Source organism: Cucurbita pepo, chromosome LG08 (assembly GCF_002806865.2).
Source record: "Cucurbita pepo subsp. pepo cultivar mu-cu-16 chromosome LG08, ASM280686v2, whole genome shotgun sequence".
NCBI classification, from domain to species: Eukaryota; Viridiplantae; Streptophyta; class Magnoliopsida; order Cucurbitales; family Cucurbitaceae; genus Cucurbita; species Cucurbita pepo.
This window is the reverse complement of record NC_036645.1, coordinates 6,336,876-6,350,042: the sequence shown is the minus strand read 5'-3', so window position 1 is coordinate 6,350,042 and position 13,167 is coordinate 6,336,876. Positions and strand designations below refer to the sequence as shown.

At 35.3% G+C, this 13,167-nt stretch overlaps 3 protein-coding genes across 4 annotated transcripts; 1 reads left to right on the top strand and 2 right to left on the bottom strand.

Moving 5' to 3' along the window:
* Positions 1 to 4,630: 4,630 nt before the first annotated feature.
* On the top strand, positions 4,631 to 8,529 carry LOC111799755 (cytochrome P450 87A3-like). 2 transcript variants are annotated; one of them, XM_023683218.1, is made up of 8 exons: positions 4,631 to 5,235; positions 5,319 to 5,468; positions 6,268 to 6,519; positions 6,592 to 6,681; positions 6,750 to 6,828; positions 6,917 to 7,023; positions 7,681 to 7,808; positions 8,022 to 8,193. In XM_023683218.1, exons 1-8 carry the CDS (start codon positions 4,720 to 4,722, stop codon positions 8,107 to 8,109), a joined length of 1,410 nt encoding a protein of 469 aa, XP_023538986.1. In that variant the 5' UTR covers positions 4,631 to 4,719; the 3' UTR covers positions 8,110 to 8,193. The 2 variants fall into 2 exon arrangements, with proteins under 2 accessions (XP_023538986.1, XP_023538987.1); XM_023683219.1 differs by lacking the exon at positions 7,681 to 7,808 and having other exon boundaries at positions 8,022 to 8,529.
* Positions 8,530 to 8,776: 247 nt separating this feature from the next.
* On the bottom strand, positions 8,777 to 11,200 carry LOC111800135 (putative disease resistance protein RGA3). The gene has a single exon (XM_023683722.1). The coding sequence runs from the start codon at positions 11,198 to 11,200 to the stop codon at positions 8,777 to 8,779; it is 2,424 nt and encodes an 807-aa protein (XP_023539490.1).
* A 42-nt stretch (positions 11,201 to 11,242) lies between these two features.
* LOC111800134 (disease resistance protein RGA2-like) lies at positions 11,243 to 12,223 on the bottom strand. The gene has a single exon (XM_023683721.1). It carries the CDS (start codon positions 12,221 to 12,223, stop codon positions 11,243 to 11,245), a length of 981 nt encoding a protein of 326 aa, XP_023539489.1.
* Between the last annotated feature and the right edge of the window lie 944 nt (positions 12,224 to 13,167).

Sequence of the window (13,167 nt, the reverse complement as noted above, 5' to 3'; positions counted from 1 at the left end):
CAACCCAATTTTTATTTATTTAAACCTAACCCAAAAAAATTGATTAACATAAATTCGGGTTGATGAGCCTGAGTCCAATCTAATTTTTGGGAACTCATGAACCAACCCCGTTTATAAAATGTTTATTTATTTGAACTTAACCCAACAAACAGTAAAGATAGATTTGATTCATCAAATTTTTCGGGTCATCGAATTTTATAACATCTTATTCGAATCCATTAAAAAAATAAATAAATAAAAAACGAGTAACCGTCCTGACATCCATAATTTTTGTTGCATTAAAATTAACTTAGAACGTGAATATTTAAAAACATTTTTAGCAATGTCTTGTACATGATAGTCAACTACTTTTACTATTAAATTTAGATTGCAACTATTTTTTTTTCATAATTATTTAAATTTATTTGAGTCAATAGTAAATTCTTTCTTGGTATTTTATACTATTTTATATGGCTATATAAATCAGGATTACTTTCATTTATGGGTCGCATAATAAAGAAAAAAAATGAGAACTATCGAAATTGGATTTGAACCCAAATTAAAAGAGATTCAATTAGGCTCAAAATATCAAACCGCTATATGTATCATTGTTGTGTGAGTTTTTATGTAACGGTTGGACATGCATGTATTATGGCGACTACCCATCTTTTGTTACGAGAATGTGTCTCAAGAGTGGCTTGGCTCATTGCATGTGTTAATTTCTATCGATTAGAGTAAAACCCACCAAGATTCTCACATATGTACCTTAGAGAATTAGGACTTTTAGTATTTTTTTTCTATGACGAGTGGCCCAATTTTTCTAGCTAAGTGTCAATTATTATCCGTTGGAATAGAGCCCACTAACTTCCACATATGTACCTCTAAGAATTGGCACATGCATACATATGAGTAGTTGTATAAGTCTGAGATCACAAAACATCGATATAATTTTCAAGCTGCGTAAAAGTAATTACCACAAAATTATATCACGAAAAATGATATAATTCTCATGCACAGAGATAAATAATTGCCTCCAAGATTCCTATGCACCATCAAATTTACGTGCACTTAAATATGTAACTGTCTTATATCTTAATGTAATTTTCATGCACACAGATAGATAGTCGATCTTAAATTTTTATGCATGTAAAAGGTATCATTATATTTCAAAATATCATTTTCAAGTATACACGAACATTACAACCGAAAAATTACGGTTTGAAAATTTTAAAACATATATGCAAGAAACATTGAAAATAAATGTATAGTTTTTATATTAAGATATTAATTTAAACTTAAAGCCATAGTTAATACTAAATAATTAAATAATTAATTAGATATAATTAAAAATTAATAGCATTAAATATCTCAACAAAAAAGTTAACACTATTGATATATAGTCATATTAATCAATATAAATATCTTTTATGTTAATATTTTAATTAAAACAATACTTAATACTAAATTTAAAATGTTAAATTATAACTTTTAATGCGTCAATAATTTCGGGCGCTATTGAATTATAAATTTGATTTCTACTATTTCAGGTTAATTTTTGTTTTATCATTTTAATTCTATATTTAGAAGTTCTATTTAGTTTATTGGCACATAAATAAAATTAAAAATGAAGTTAGATTAAAAAATGGGTCCCTATCATTAAAGAAAAATTAAAATTAAAATTTAGTTTTTATAATTTTAAATATTATAATTAATTTCTATAAAAAAAAAATTAAGAATAATGGGTAATTATTTAAGAAGGATTTATTAAATGGTAGAGATTAAATATGTTTGACCATATCTGAAATGCGAGATTCGACCCGATAAACAGACAAACTCGAAATATCCAAATTAAACCATAAAAGTTGGGTTGGGTTGAACTTTTTAAAAACAAAAAAATTTGGTTCGATTTGTGGGTTGACATTTTTTTTGTTGGGTCAATTCAACACTACACTAATTTTAAAAAATTAAGCGTTTATAACGGAAGTTAATGATGAATTGTTACTAGTAAATGGTTTTTTAAAAAAATTAAAAAAATAATTAGACAACCCAACCTGAATATGATTTTTTTAAATAATTAAAAAAAATTAAGTTGGGCTGTGAACTCTATTTAGATTGTTTGGGTTACCAACTCAACTAAACTCAACGTGTCTATACTCCATCTAAGTTAAAACCAAATTTAAATAAGTAGCCAATTGGTAATATCGCTACATACGAAACATAATTGATAACAAATAATTAACTCATCATAAAAATTAAATTAACAATATAGCATTAGATGGTAGACGTGCCTCAATTTATCGAGCTATGCATTTATTAAGATTATTAATTTTATTATTAATAGTGTATATAATAGATTTTAAAGACTATATTTTTAAATTTGTGTCTAATAGATTTCCGATTTCATATGCATTTTAACACCATTTAAAATTATTAAGTTTAATTAGATTATAAAGGATTAAAATTTTTAATTAATGAAACCCTAAAATTTCAAAAATAAATAAATAAATAAATTACGGTCTAAGCCGTTATAAAGTTTCAATTTTATATACCACAAATATTCGGTTGAATCTATTAGACATAAATTTTAAAGTTTCGGAACTATAATTGTAATTTAATCTATTAAATAATAATTCTTAAAATGATCATACGAGACAAGATCTTGAACCTAAGTAAGTTATGAACTTCTATACGAGAGAGTTCGTCTTTTGAATTGCCCCCGGTGAGAATAACTTTTGTAACCAATTCAATATAACTACTATTTTGAGGACCGAACAAATAGGGAGTTAGAACACATAGTTTCATGACATAGAATTCATCCATTTCCATACAAGGTAAGTAGATGAATAGTTATGTAATTTGTGATTTCAATACTTAAATAGGGGCCCACTTTCTCATGACCACGAGAAAAACTTAGTTTATGGTTGAATCATAAACAAATTATTCATTATAGAATCAGTGGTGCTCGATAATATTTGTAAAACCACGCCACTTAAATGGTAGCGAAATTTCTCTATTTATAACCATTTAGAGAATCAACTAAATTACAAAGCACGTGTGAGCAATACATGGATAATTATATTTAACTAGTCAAATATGATATATATGATAAACTATAATTCAGGATTAAATATCCTTAACACCTCAGCTGAGCATCAGATTTGACGTTAATTTGAAAAATTCAAAGAGAGGTCGAGAAACACTTTTTGTGAAGATGTCAACAACCTGATTCGGAAGAGACGTCTGGATGGGCGGCATAGTATTTTCTTAGCCATCGAAAACTGCAAAAGGATCGTCTGACAACGACAATAATCTAGGATTAGAGAAAGGTGAACCATCAACAATCAGGTGTTGAGAAACAACCATGAGTGAACTATAGAGATGCAAGGTAGAGACTTGAGAATTAGGGCAATGACTCTATTTTGAGAAAAGGGCAAGAGACATAGAGAGAGAGTTTGATGGTGGCGGTGAAAAGAGAGGAAGAAGATGACAGAAATTGAGAAAGCGGACTTTGAGGTGTATTTTAGACGAAGAAGAAAGATAGGGCAGAGATGGAGTGGGCTCTGTGCCTTGTGGACTGGTTTGCTATCGAGCAAATGAACACGAGTAAGAATATTTCGATCATATTTGGCAATTAGAGTTTGCGCTTGTGACTCCGAAGGAGTAGTAAGCGAAGCCGATGGAGAAGTAGTCTGCGCCATAGTAGGTGGTGGTGTTCCAATGGACAGAGAGGGAGCCACGCCCCCAGAGCAAGAGATAAAGATAGTGTTGAAGTTGGAAGAGTTGCCACAGTGAGCAAAGGAGCCAATTTTGGCAAGGAGGCCGGCGGCGACTTGGTTGGCGAAGAGGCCAGTGCGGCACCTAGGGCCTAGCTCAAAGAGTCAGTGATTAAAGCGACAAGGATGACAACGACAAAGGCAGAAGAGGAAGCCATAGCCGTGAAGAATGCAAAGAGAAGAGAAGAAGACGAAAATGGAAGATGGAAGGGAAGTGACAAGGATGACAACGACAAAGGCAGAAGAGGAAGCCATAGCCGTGAAGAATGCAAAGAGAAGAGAAGAAGACGAAAATGGAAGATGGAAGGGAAGTTTTAGTTGCCGAGGTTGAGGATGAGGAGGTTTCTGGTTCAAGGCAAGACTCGTTGTGTTGGAGAAGGTGAGGTTGTATGTACGAAGTATGACGAAAGGTCGGCTTGCGAAGGATGATTTGAAGACAAAAAAGGTGGAGCTGAAGAGTAATCAATCGACTCCGCTTGCGCCAGCCATGACGACTACCCCGCGGCGTCAAAGTCAACAGTGATGGTAGAGAAGATGAGAAGAGGATTCATAAGCATAGAGAAGAAAAGATATAGGTTGCTAAACCAAAAGAGGTGTGATACCATGATAATATTTGCTAAAACCACCCGACATGAAATTTCTCTATTTATAATCACTTAGAGAATCATAATAAATGTATACATGATATTTGTCTATAATAAAATAGACAGTAATGGAAGACAATAGATATTTACCTATAACAAATAACAAAGAGTCGAATATGATACATATGTTAAACTATAATTTATAACTAAATATCTTTAACCTTGCTCGAGGTGTATCAAGAGGGACTTAGATATTGAATAAAAAAAGATTTACATTAAAATCTTAACTAGTTGCAACGTCCAATGAGGCTATAAGAGAAGATAAGAGCACATCCAAGCACAACTTACCCACAATACTTCCATTTCAGTTTGCAGCAACCAAAATGTGGGTTCTTTTGATAGGAACTACTGTTGTTTTGAGCTTTACACACTGGCTTTACCGTTGGAGAAACCCCAAATGTAATGGAAAACTCCCACCAGGTTCAATGGGGTTCCCTCTGCTTGGTGAAACCTTCCAGTTCTTCGCTCCCAATACCTCCTCTGATGTCCCTCCTTTCATCAGAAACAGAGTGGATAGGTACGGACCAATCTTCAGAACAAGTTTGGTGGGAAGACCGCTGATTGTCTCAACCGACCCCGACTTCAATCACTTCATCTTTCAACAAGAGGGTCACTTGTTCCAGAGCTGGTATCCATCTACCTTCACCCAGATATTTGGAAGGCAAAATGTTGGTTCATTGCACGGTTTCATGTATAAGTTTCTGAAGAACATGGTTCTTCATCTTGTTGGCCCTGAAAATCTGAGGAAGATGATATCTGAAGTGGAGGCTGTAGCTACCACAAGATTGAGACAATGGTCATGTCTTGAATCGGTTGAATTGAAGGATGAGACTGCAAGTGTAATTACACTGAAAAGTTTAGAACCAAACCTGTTCGTTCATTCTCCATGTTTGTTTGATACTGATTTTTGTTGTTCTTGCAGATGATTTTTAATCTGACTGCAAAGAAGCTGATTAGTTATGATTCAGAAAACTCTGAAGAGAATTTGAGAGAGAACTTCGTTGCATTCATACAGGGCTTGATTTCCTTCCCTCTAAATGTTTTTGGAACAGCTTATAACAAATGCTTACAGGTAAGCAAGCTATGCACACTGTACACCGTGAGTCCTACGTCAGTTGGAGAGTAGAACAAACCTCTCTCTAGTAGACACGTTTTAAAATCGTGAGACTGACGAGGATACGTAACGGGCCAAAGCTGACAATATATGTTAGTGGTGGACTTGGGCTGTTACAAATGGTATCAGAGCCCGACATCAGGCAGTGTGCCAGTGAGGATGCTGGGCCCCAAGGGGACGGATGGTGAGTTCTCACGTCGGTTGGAGAGAGGAACAAACCTCTCCCTAGTAGACACGTTTAAAAACCGTGAGGTGTACAACGATAACGTAACGGGGCAAATCTGACAATATATGTTAGTGGTGGACTTAGGCTGTTCCAAATGATATCAAAGCCAGACATTAGGCGGTATGCCAGTGAGGACGCTGGGCCTCAAGATGGGTAGATTGTGAGGTTCCACATCAGTTGGAGAGAGGAACAAACCTCTCCCCTAGTAGACACGTTTTAAAACCATGAGGTAGACGCCGATACGTAATGGGGCAAAACGGACAATATCTATTAGCAGTGGACTTTGTCCGTTACAAATAGTATCAAAGTCAGGCATCGGGCAGTGTGTCAGTGAGGACGCTGGGCCCTAAGAAGGGTGGATTGTGAGGTCCCACATCCGTTGGAGAGGGGAACAAACCTCTCCCTAGTATACGGATTTTAAAACTGTAAGGTTAACGACGATACATAACGAGTCAAAACAGACAATATCTACTAGTAGTGTATTTAAGCACCTCCTATAGAAACTGAGCGTCTCCTTCCCTAATTCAACAGGGCAGGAGAAGAGCGATGAGGATGCTGAAAAACATGTTACAAGAAAGGCGTGCAAATCCAAGGAAAGAGCAAACAGATTTTTTTGATTATGTTCTTGAAGAACTGGCAAAGGATGGAACTGTTCTCACGGAGGAAATTGCTCTGGACCTCATGTTTGTGCTGCTTTTTGCGAGCTTCGAAACTACTTCAATTGCTCTCACTGCCGCCATTAAATTCCTCCTCAACAATCCTCATGTGCTGGAGGAGCTGACGGTCTGTTTAATGTTGTTTCAACTTTAAACAACAATATCCTCATGTTAAATCCATTATTTGCATCTTTATCAGTGTGAACATGAGGGGATATTGAAGGCAAGGGAGAATCCAGATTGTGGGCTTACATGGGGAGAATACAAATCCATGACATTCACATTTCAGGTTACTTCAATTATTTTATCTCTGTAAGCCCTCTTTGTTTCTCATAATCAAACTTCTTCAATTGTCAGTTCATCAATGAAACTGTGAGACTGGCAAATATAGTTCCGGGAATCTTTCGAAAAGCACTGAGAGACATCCAGTTTAAGGGTATGTATGTATGTCTGTATATCGAGCTCATAGATTCTTTTTCTTCATAACATCATCACAAATGGCGGCTACACATTTGTTGGAGCAGGATATACCATTCCAGCTGGGTGGTCAGTTATGGTCTGCCCTCCTGCTGTGCACTTGAATCCTGAAAAATATGTTGATCCCCTCGCTTTTAATCCATGGCGGTGGGAGGTATGTGGTCTTATTTCACTTTTTGGAGCGGGTTACTATTGAAATCTCACGTCGATTGGAGAGGGGAATGAAACATTCATTTTAAGAAGGTAGAAACCTCTATTTAGGAGATGCATTTTAAAATCGTGAGGTTGATGGTGATACGTAACAAGCTAAAGCGGACAATATGTACTAGCGGTGGACTTTGGCTGTTACAAATCGTATTACAGGCAAATACCGGACGATGTGCTAGCAAGGACGCTTGACCCTCAAGGGAGGTGGATTGTGAGATCTCAGAGAGGGAACGAAACATTCCTTATAAGGATGTGGAAATTGTTCCCTAGCAAACACGTTTTAAAACCGTAAGGCTGACGGCGATACGTAACGGGTCAAAACGGACAATATCTACTAACCATGGACTTCTGTTGTTACTAGACACCGGACAGTGTGCCAACGAAGACGTTGGACTCTCAAGAGGGGTGGATTGTGAGATCCCACATCGGTTCGAGAGAAGAACGAAACATTTCTTATAAGGATGTGGAAACCTTTTCGTAATAGATTGTTTTAGAACCGTGAGATTAACAACAATACATAACATACCAAAATGAATAATATCTGATAGCGGTGGGCTTGAGCTATTACATGATAAATTGAATTACACTTTGATATGGTTTGCAGAAATCCGAATTGAATGGAGCATCTAAACATTTCATGGCATTTGGTGGGGGCATGAGGTTCTGTGTTGGTACAGATTTTACCAAACTTCAAATGGCTGTGTTTCTCCACTGCCTGGTTACAAAGTACAGGTAAGTTGCAAGAATGAGATGCTAACTTTGTCTACATCTAAATCTCGTGTTCGACAATCATTTAATTCTCGATTCGGAGATTCTCTTTTTGGTTCTATCTATAAGTTTTTTGTTTTGTTACGTACCATTTACAAATGGTTTTCAAAATCCAAGACAAGTTTTGAAAACTAATAAATCGAGAGAAACTAATGTTCGTACATTTGGGAGTGTCAGGTTCAAAGCAATCAAGGGAGGCAATATCGTCCGAACGCCCGGTTTACAGTTTCCCGACGGTTTACATGTTCAAATCATGGAGAAATGACAAAAAAAACCTTGATGAAGAAGATAAACAGAAGTAGCAAACAACGATATCGAAACCAAATAAACGGCCTAATATAGTTGTTCCACGGACAAATTACCAATCTATAATCTTCAATAGCATCAATATTTAGTGTTATCATTCATTTTCTTCTTCTTTTTTGTTTGGCTTTGATAGTAGTCATAGAAAGGCAAAGAAAATGAAATTTACCCATAACTACAACCTTCATTTCTTTATGGCTTCATGTTCAACCACTTTTCATGAGATGAACCCGATCGGGCCTATGTTGCCGAAGTCTATTAATGACATGGGACACCGTTCTTGTGTACTTAGCCAAACTCTTCCTAGCTCATTATTGGCATGTAAATGGATAGTGTGCTAGCGATGACGTTGGCCTTTAAAGGAGATGAATTGTGAGATTCCACATCGGTTGGAGAAAGAAACAAAACCGTGAGAACCTCTACCTAGCAGACACGTTTTAAAACCGTGAGACTAACAACGATACATAATGAATTAAAGAGGATAATATCTAAAATTGAATTGGCACATATAATAATAATAATAAAGACTTGTACGTGACTGATTTGATGTGTTAGACTTTCTCATTTGCTTCTTTTGCATGAAGAACTATAGTTGATGGACGAACAAGTTCTTCTCTTCAATGTCGAAGTTACAAAATTTCCACGAAAGGAACATGAGAAATTTTTTGCCAATCTTCTCCTCTTCCTTCCTCGTACCTCTTCATCAATTTAGGGCAATCCCAAATTTGCAATGATTTTAAAGAGGGGAGGTGGTGAATCCCTTCCGACAATGTAGTGAGCATTGGACATTGGAAAATCATTAGGTCTGAGAGTGAAGTCAGTCTGTCCATCCATTCTGGTAGAGTTACTAAATTTGGACAACATCCTATGTAAATGGTTTGAAGAGTTGTCACATGTTGCATCCCATCAGGCAAATACTCCAACTTGGGAATTTCATAAAGATGTAAAAAGCGGAGACTTTGAAACTCTTTCCATAGTGCCTCATTGACATGATGTTGTACAAGAGAAGAAGATATTTGTAAGCTTTTGCAATCCGTTATGGTAAGGAGCTCAAGATTTGTGAAATTGTAGAATAGCTCTCTTGGCAAAAACTCAAGATCTTTCATTCTATTAAGTTCAAGAGAAGATACTTTAGACTGAGTAGAAGAAGAATGATTTGCCGTCATTTCAATTACCGTATTAAGTAGTTGTAAAGTAACATCACTTATTTGGAGTTTCCGTAGAGGTGCATGCCAAGAAATTGAAGCCAATTTAGGACAACTATCAATTTTAAGTTGACAAAGGAAAGGCGCTGTTGTAGGAAATGAGGCACTGTTCGGAGAAGATTCTGATGAAGTTTCACCCTTCCACCATCCTTTTAAATTGGGCATGTCTACCATGATTAATTTCTCGAGGGATGGAAGAAACATTGATGAAGAAGGATATTCATTGTTGTCAACGTACTCGATGCAAGGTAATGATTGCAGACCCAGATGCTTGAGAAATGGAAATTGATCGAATTGGGGGAGAGCTTCTAATTTGAAGCAATCTGAAAGTTTGATGCTGACCAAGTGAGTAAGAACATTAGAGCATAGCCAATCACATAGCTTGACTTCTTGATATCCACATATATATATATTTTGAGCGTTTGAATTTGGTTGTAGACATTCTAAAACCCCTTTGCAGTCATCATTTGCGGAAATATTCTTAGGCTCATCTTTGGAATAATTCCAAACTAACTTCAACTTTCGAACACCCAACTTCTGTTGCAGGTTAAAAGAATGCTTTTCAAGATCATCAGTGGTACAAAATTCCAAACCATTAATGGTTAAAGATCCCCTCAACTTGCTCAGTCTATTCAACTCGCTTAAATCACAACCAACATCTTTGTTTAATACAAAAAGATTCATTGTTTGAAGACGAGTAAGCTCACCTAGTCCTTTGGGTGAATGAGTCAAAGATTCGCAACCACATAAATCAAGATGCTTAAGCTTGACACATTTTTTAATATCTTTCGGCAATTCTTTTAACAACAAACATTTTCGTAGGATGAGTGTTTCCAAATTCTTCCATTCATCTATCGAATCTGGAAGGAATTCTATACGGAAATTTTCAGCAAGACTTAGATACCTAAGGTTCCTCCAATTTTTTGCATCTCTCGGCAGCTTTTGTAAAAACATACACCCATCAAGAATAAGTGTTTCCAAATTATACAACTCAGTCATAGAATTCGGAAGGAAACAAAGTCCAATTTGACATATTTTCAAATATCTTAAATGTTTCAACTTGCCAATAGATTTAGGCAATGCTTGACTAGTAAACTCAATGGCCAAATTCAAATTCAGCGTCCTTAATCGTAAAAACTTGGTAAAGATTAGTTTAACGACTTTTTCGAAATCCCTAATGGGAGAATCAATAATTAAAGTCCTCAATTTTTTTGCCTCATATAATAATTTCAAGGACTCCAATTTTACACCGAACCTATGGCAAATTGAGATATGTCTGGTTTTTTCAATAACGACCCAATCATTCACATCCATAGAAACGCATTCATTTTTTACTATTGAAGAAGCAAGATCATGCATCAAATCGTGCATCTTACACTCTACTATGTCACCCATCTCATTTCTTGTGACGTCTTGAAAGAATGATCTTGATAATAATTCCATGAAATAATCTTCTCCAATATCATTTGGCTCAATTGTTCCAATTGATTGAACGAAACTTTGCGCCACCCATTGCTTTATCATATCATCCTTTTGAAAGATATAATCTTTGGGGAATAAAGAACAATATGTAAAACATTGCTTCAAACTCGATGGAAGATGATTATAACTGAGCTCCAATATTGACAGCATGAATTGTGCTTCTTCTCTTTGCTCCAAAACTCGAGAAAACTCTTTATCCTTGAAAGCCGACCAAAGATGATGTTCTGGTTTTTTAGCATACAAAAGACATCCTATGATTCTTATGGCAAGAGGAAGGCCTTTTAACTTTGCCACAATCTCCTTTCCAATTTCGACTAGATTTGAATTTTCAAGTTCTTTTTCTGATTTCTCACCTCTGAAAGCCATTTTTTTAAACAATAGCCAAGCACTTTTGTCATCCAATTGTCCTCAAGCATAGGATGAAATTGAATCAAAAGTCTCTGCAACTCGTTGATGACGTGTTGTGATCAAAATTCTACTACCTTTTGCACCACCCATTAACAATCTTTTAAGATTAACCCATTTCTCGTGATCTTCATTCCACACATCATCCATGATGAGCAAGTACTTTCTCCCATCAATATGCTTTCGAAGTTCACTTTGCAACAAATCCATTTGAAGGATCTCAGGCTTCTTTCCGGTGGCAGACTCTATAATCTTTTCAACAATAACCTTTACATCAAACTGTTCCGAAATACACACCCATAATTTCAACCTAAAATGTTCCATTTCATTTTTATTGTTGTAGACAGATTGTGCAAGTGCGGTTTTTCCCAATCCTCCCATTCCAACTATGGCAATCGTTGCAATGTTTTCATTGACTTTAGTAGTTGTATCTATCAGAAGATCCATAATTGCTTTCTTGTCATCATTCCTACCAACCACTTCATCATCATATATAAAAGAGGAAGTCTCTCGACTCTTCCTCAGCTCATCATTTCGAGTATCTATAACACGCTCCGTGAAATGAAATTGATTTTTATCAACATCAATAGCATTCAGTTTTTCTCTAATGTCTTTAATTCTGTGACTAACTTTAAAACGAAATGCAATCTGATGAGGCATAGAGAAAACTTGACGTACCTCTTTCGCTCCTCTTTTAGTTTTGGCTATAACTTGCCGCCTCAAGGTCTCATAAGCAAACTCGTCAATCAAGTCATCGACATCGTAGAAAGCATCTTTGACCCTTGAAATCCAATTCTTCAGTTCATGGCTCTTGAACTGTTGCTCCTCTGCATCAAGAAGCGCAGCTTCCATGGCTGAAATGGTATGTTTGAGTTTGTCAAACTCATCATCGAGGCCCCAAAGCAATTGAAACTCTGCGAGTGCAGGAGAGCCCAATTTGGCTATAAGGGATGCCGCAACATTGAATAGAATTGATTCCGCCATGATTCTAACAAGTTTGTATCAGATTTCTTGGTTCTTATTCTTCTTATACTGAATTTGAAGATCTCTTAGAGTGCGTAATCCCTTTTACTTCTCCTTTTGTTGACTGCCTCACTTTGTCGGCTGCTAAGAATGGTCTTTATTTTATTTTCTTATAATCAAGCAGTGGGCGGAGTGATGGCTGTTTGAGTGCCAAGTTGTCAAGTTGTCTAAGTTGTATTGGAGGGTTCCACATGCATGTGCTTCCCAATTATTGATGACCTTACATCACTTCCCATCTCATGTTCCATCCTATACTCTTCCTTTTGTAATACAAAAATAAAAATAGATGATAAGTTAATCCTTTTATTTTTATAAATTATACTTATATTTTTCTGGTTTCTTGACAAAATCGGATGATCCAATAGCTCTGGCCGACTCTATATATTATAAGATAATATCTTATACAAATTACAATATATAAGATATCCTAATATATATTTTTTTATTTAATGTATCAAAACATGATTTAATATTTAATGGTATCAGATATATTTTTTTTAAATATATCTAATATATTAAATATTAATTTTAACTCTTTAAATTAAATATATATTTTTTATTTATTTAATATATTAAATATTAATTTGACATTTCAAATTAAATTTATTTTCTCTTCTATATTTAATATAGCTAATGTATTAAATAAACTTTTTCACATTTTCTTTTAAATAAATGGAACCTTTTAACATTACGTTAGCAAGGGACCTTATACACCTATAGATTATAAGTTTCAATGATATAAAATTAATTAAAATCTTTCATGAATCCATTTCCATTCATTAACTATAAGTTACTCCACTATAGACCTAGAGTTGCACTCTTATACACTATAGGACAAGTTATGTCCATTGATATAACCATTACAAGCAAGTCGATCCTTCACGAGTTGTTCATAATTACAGTTA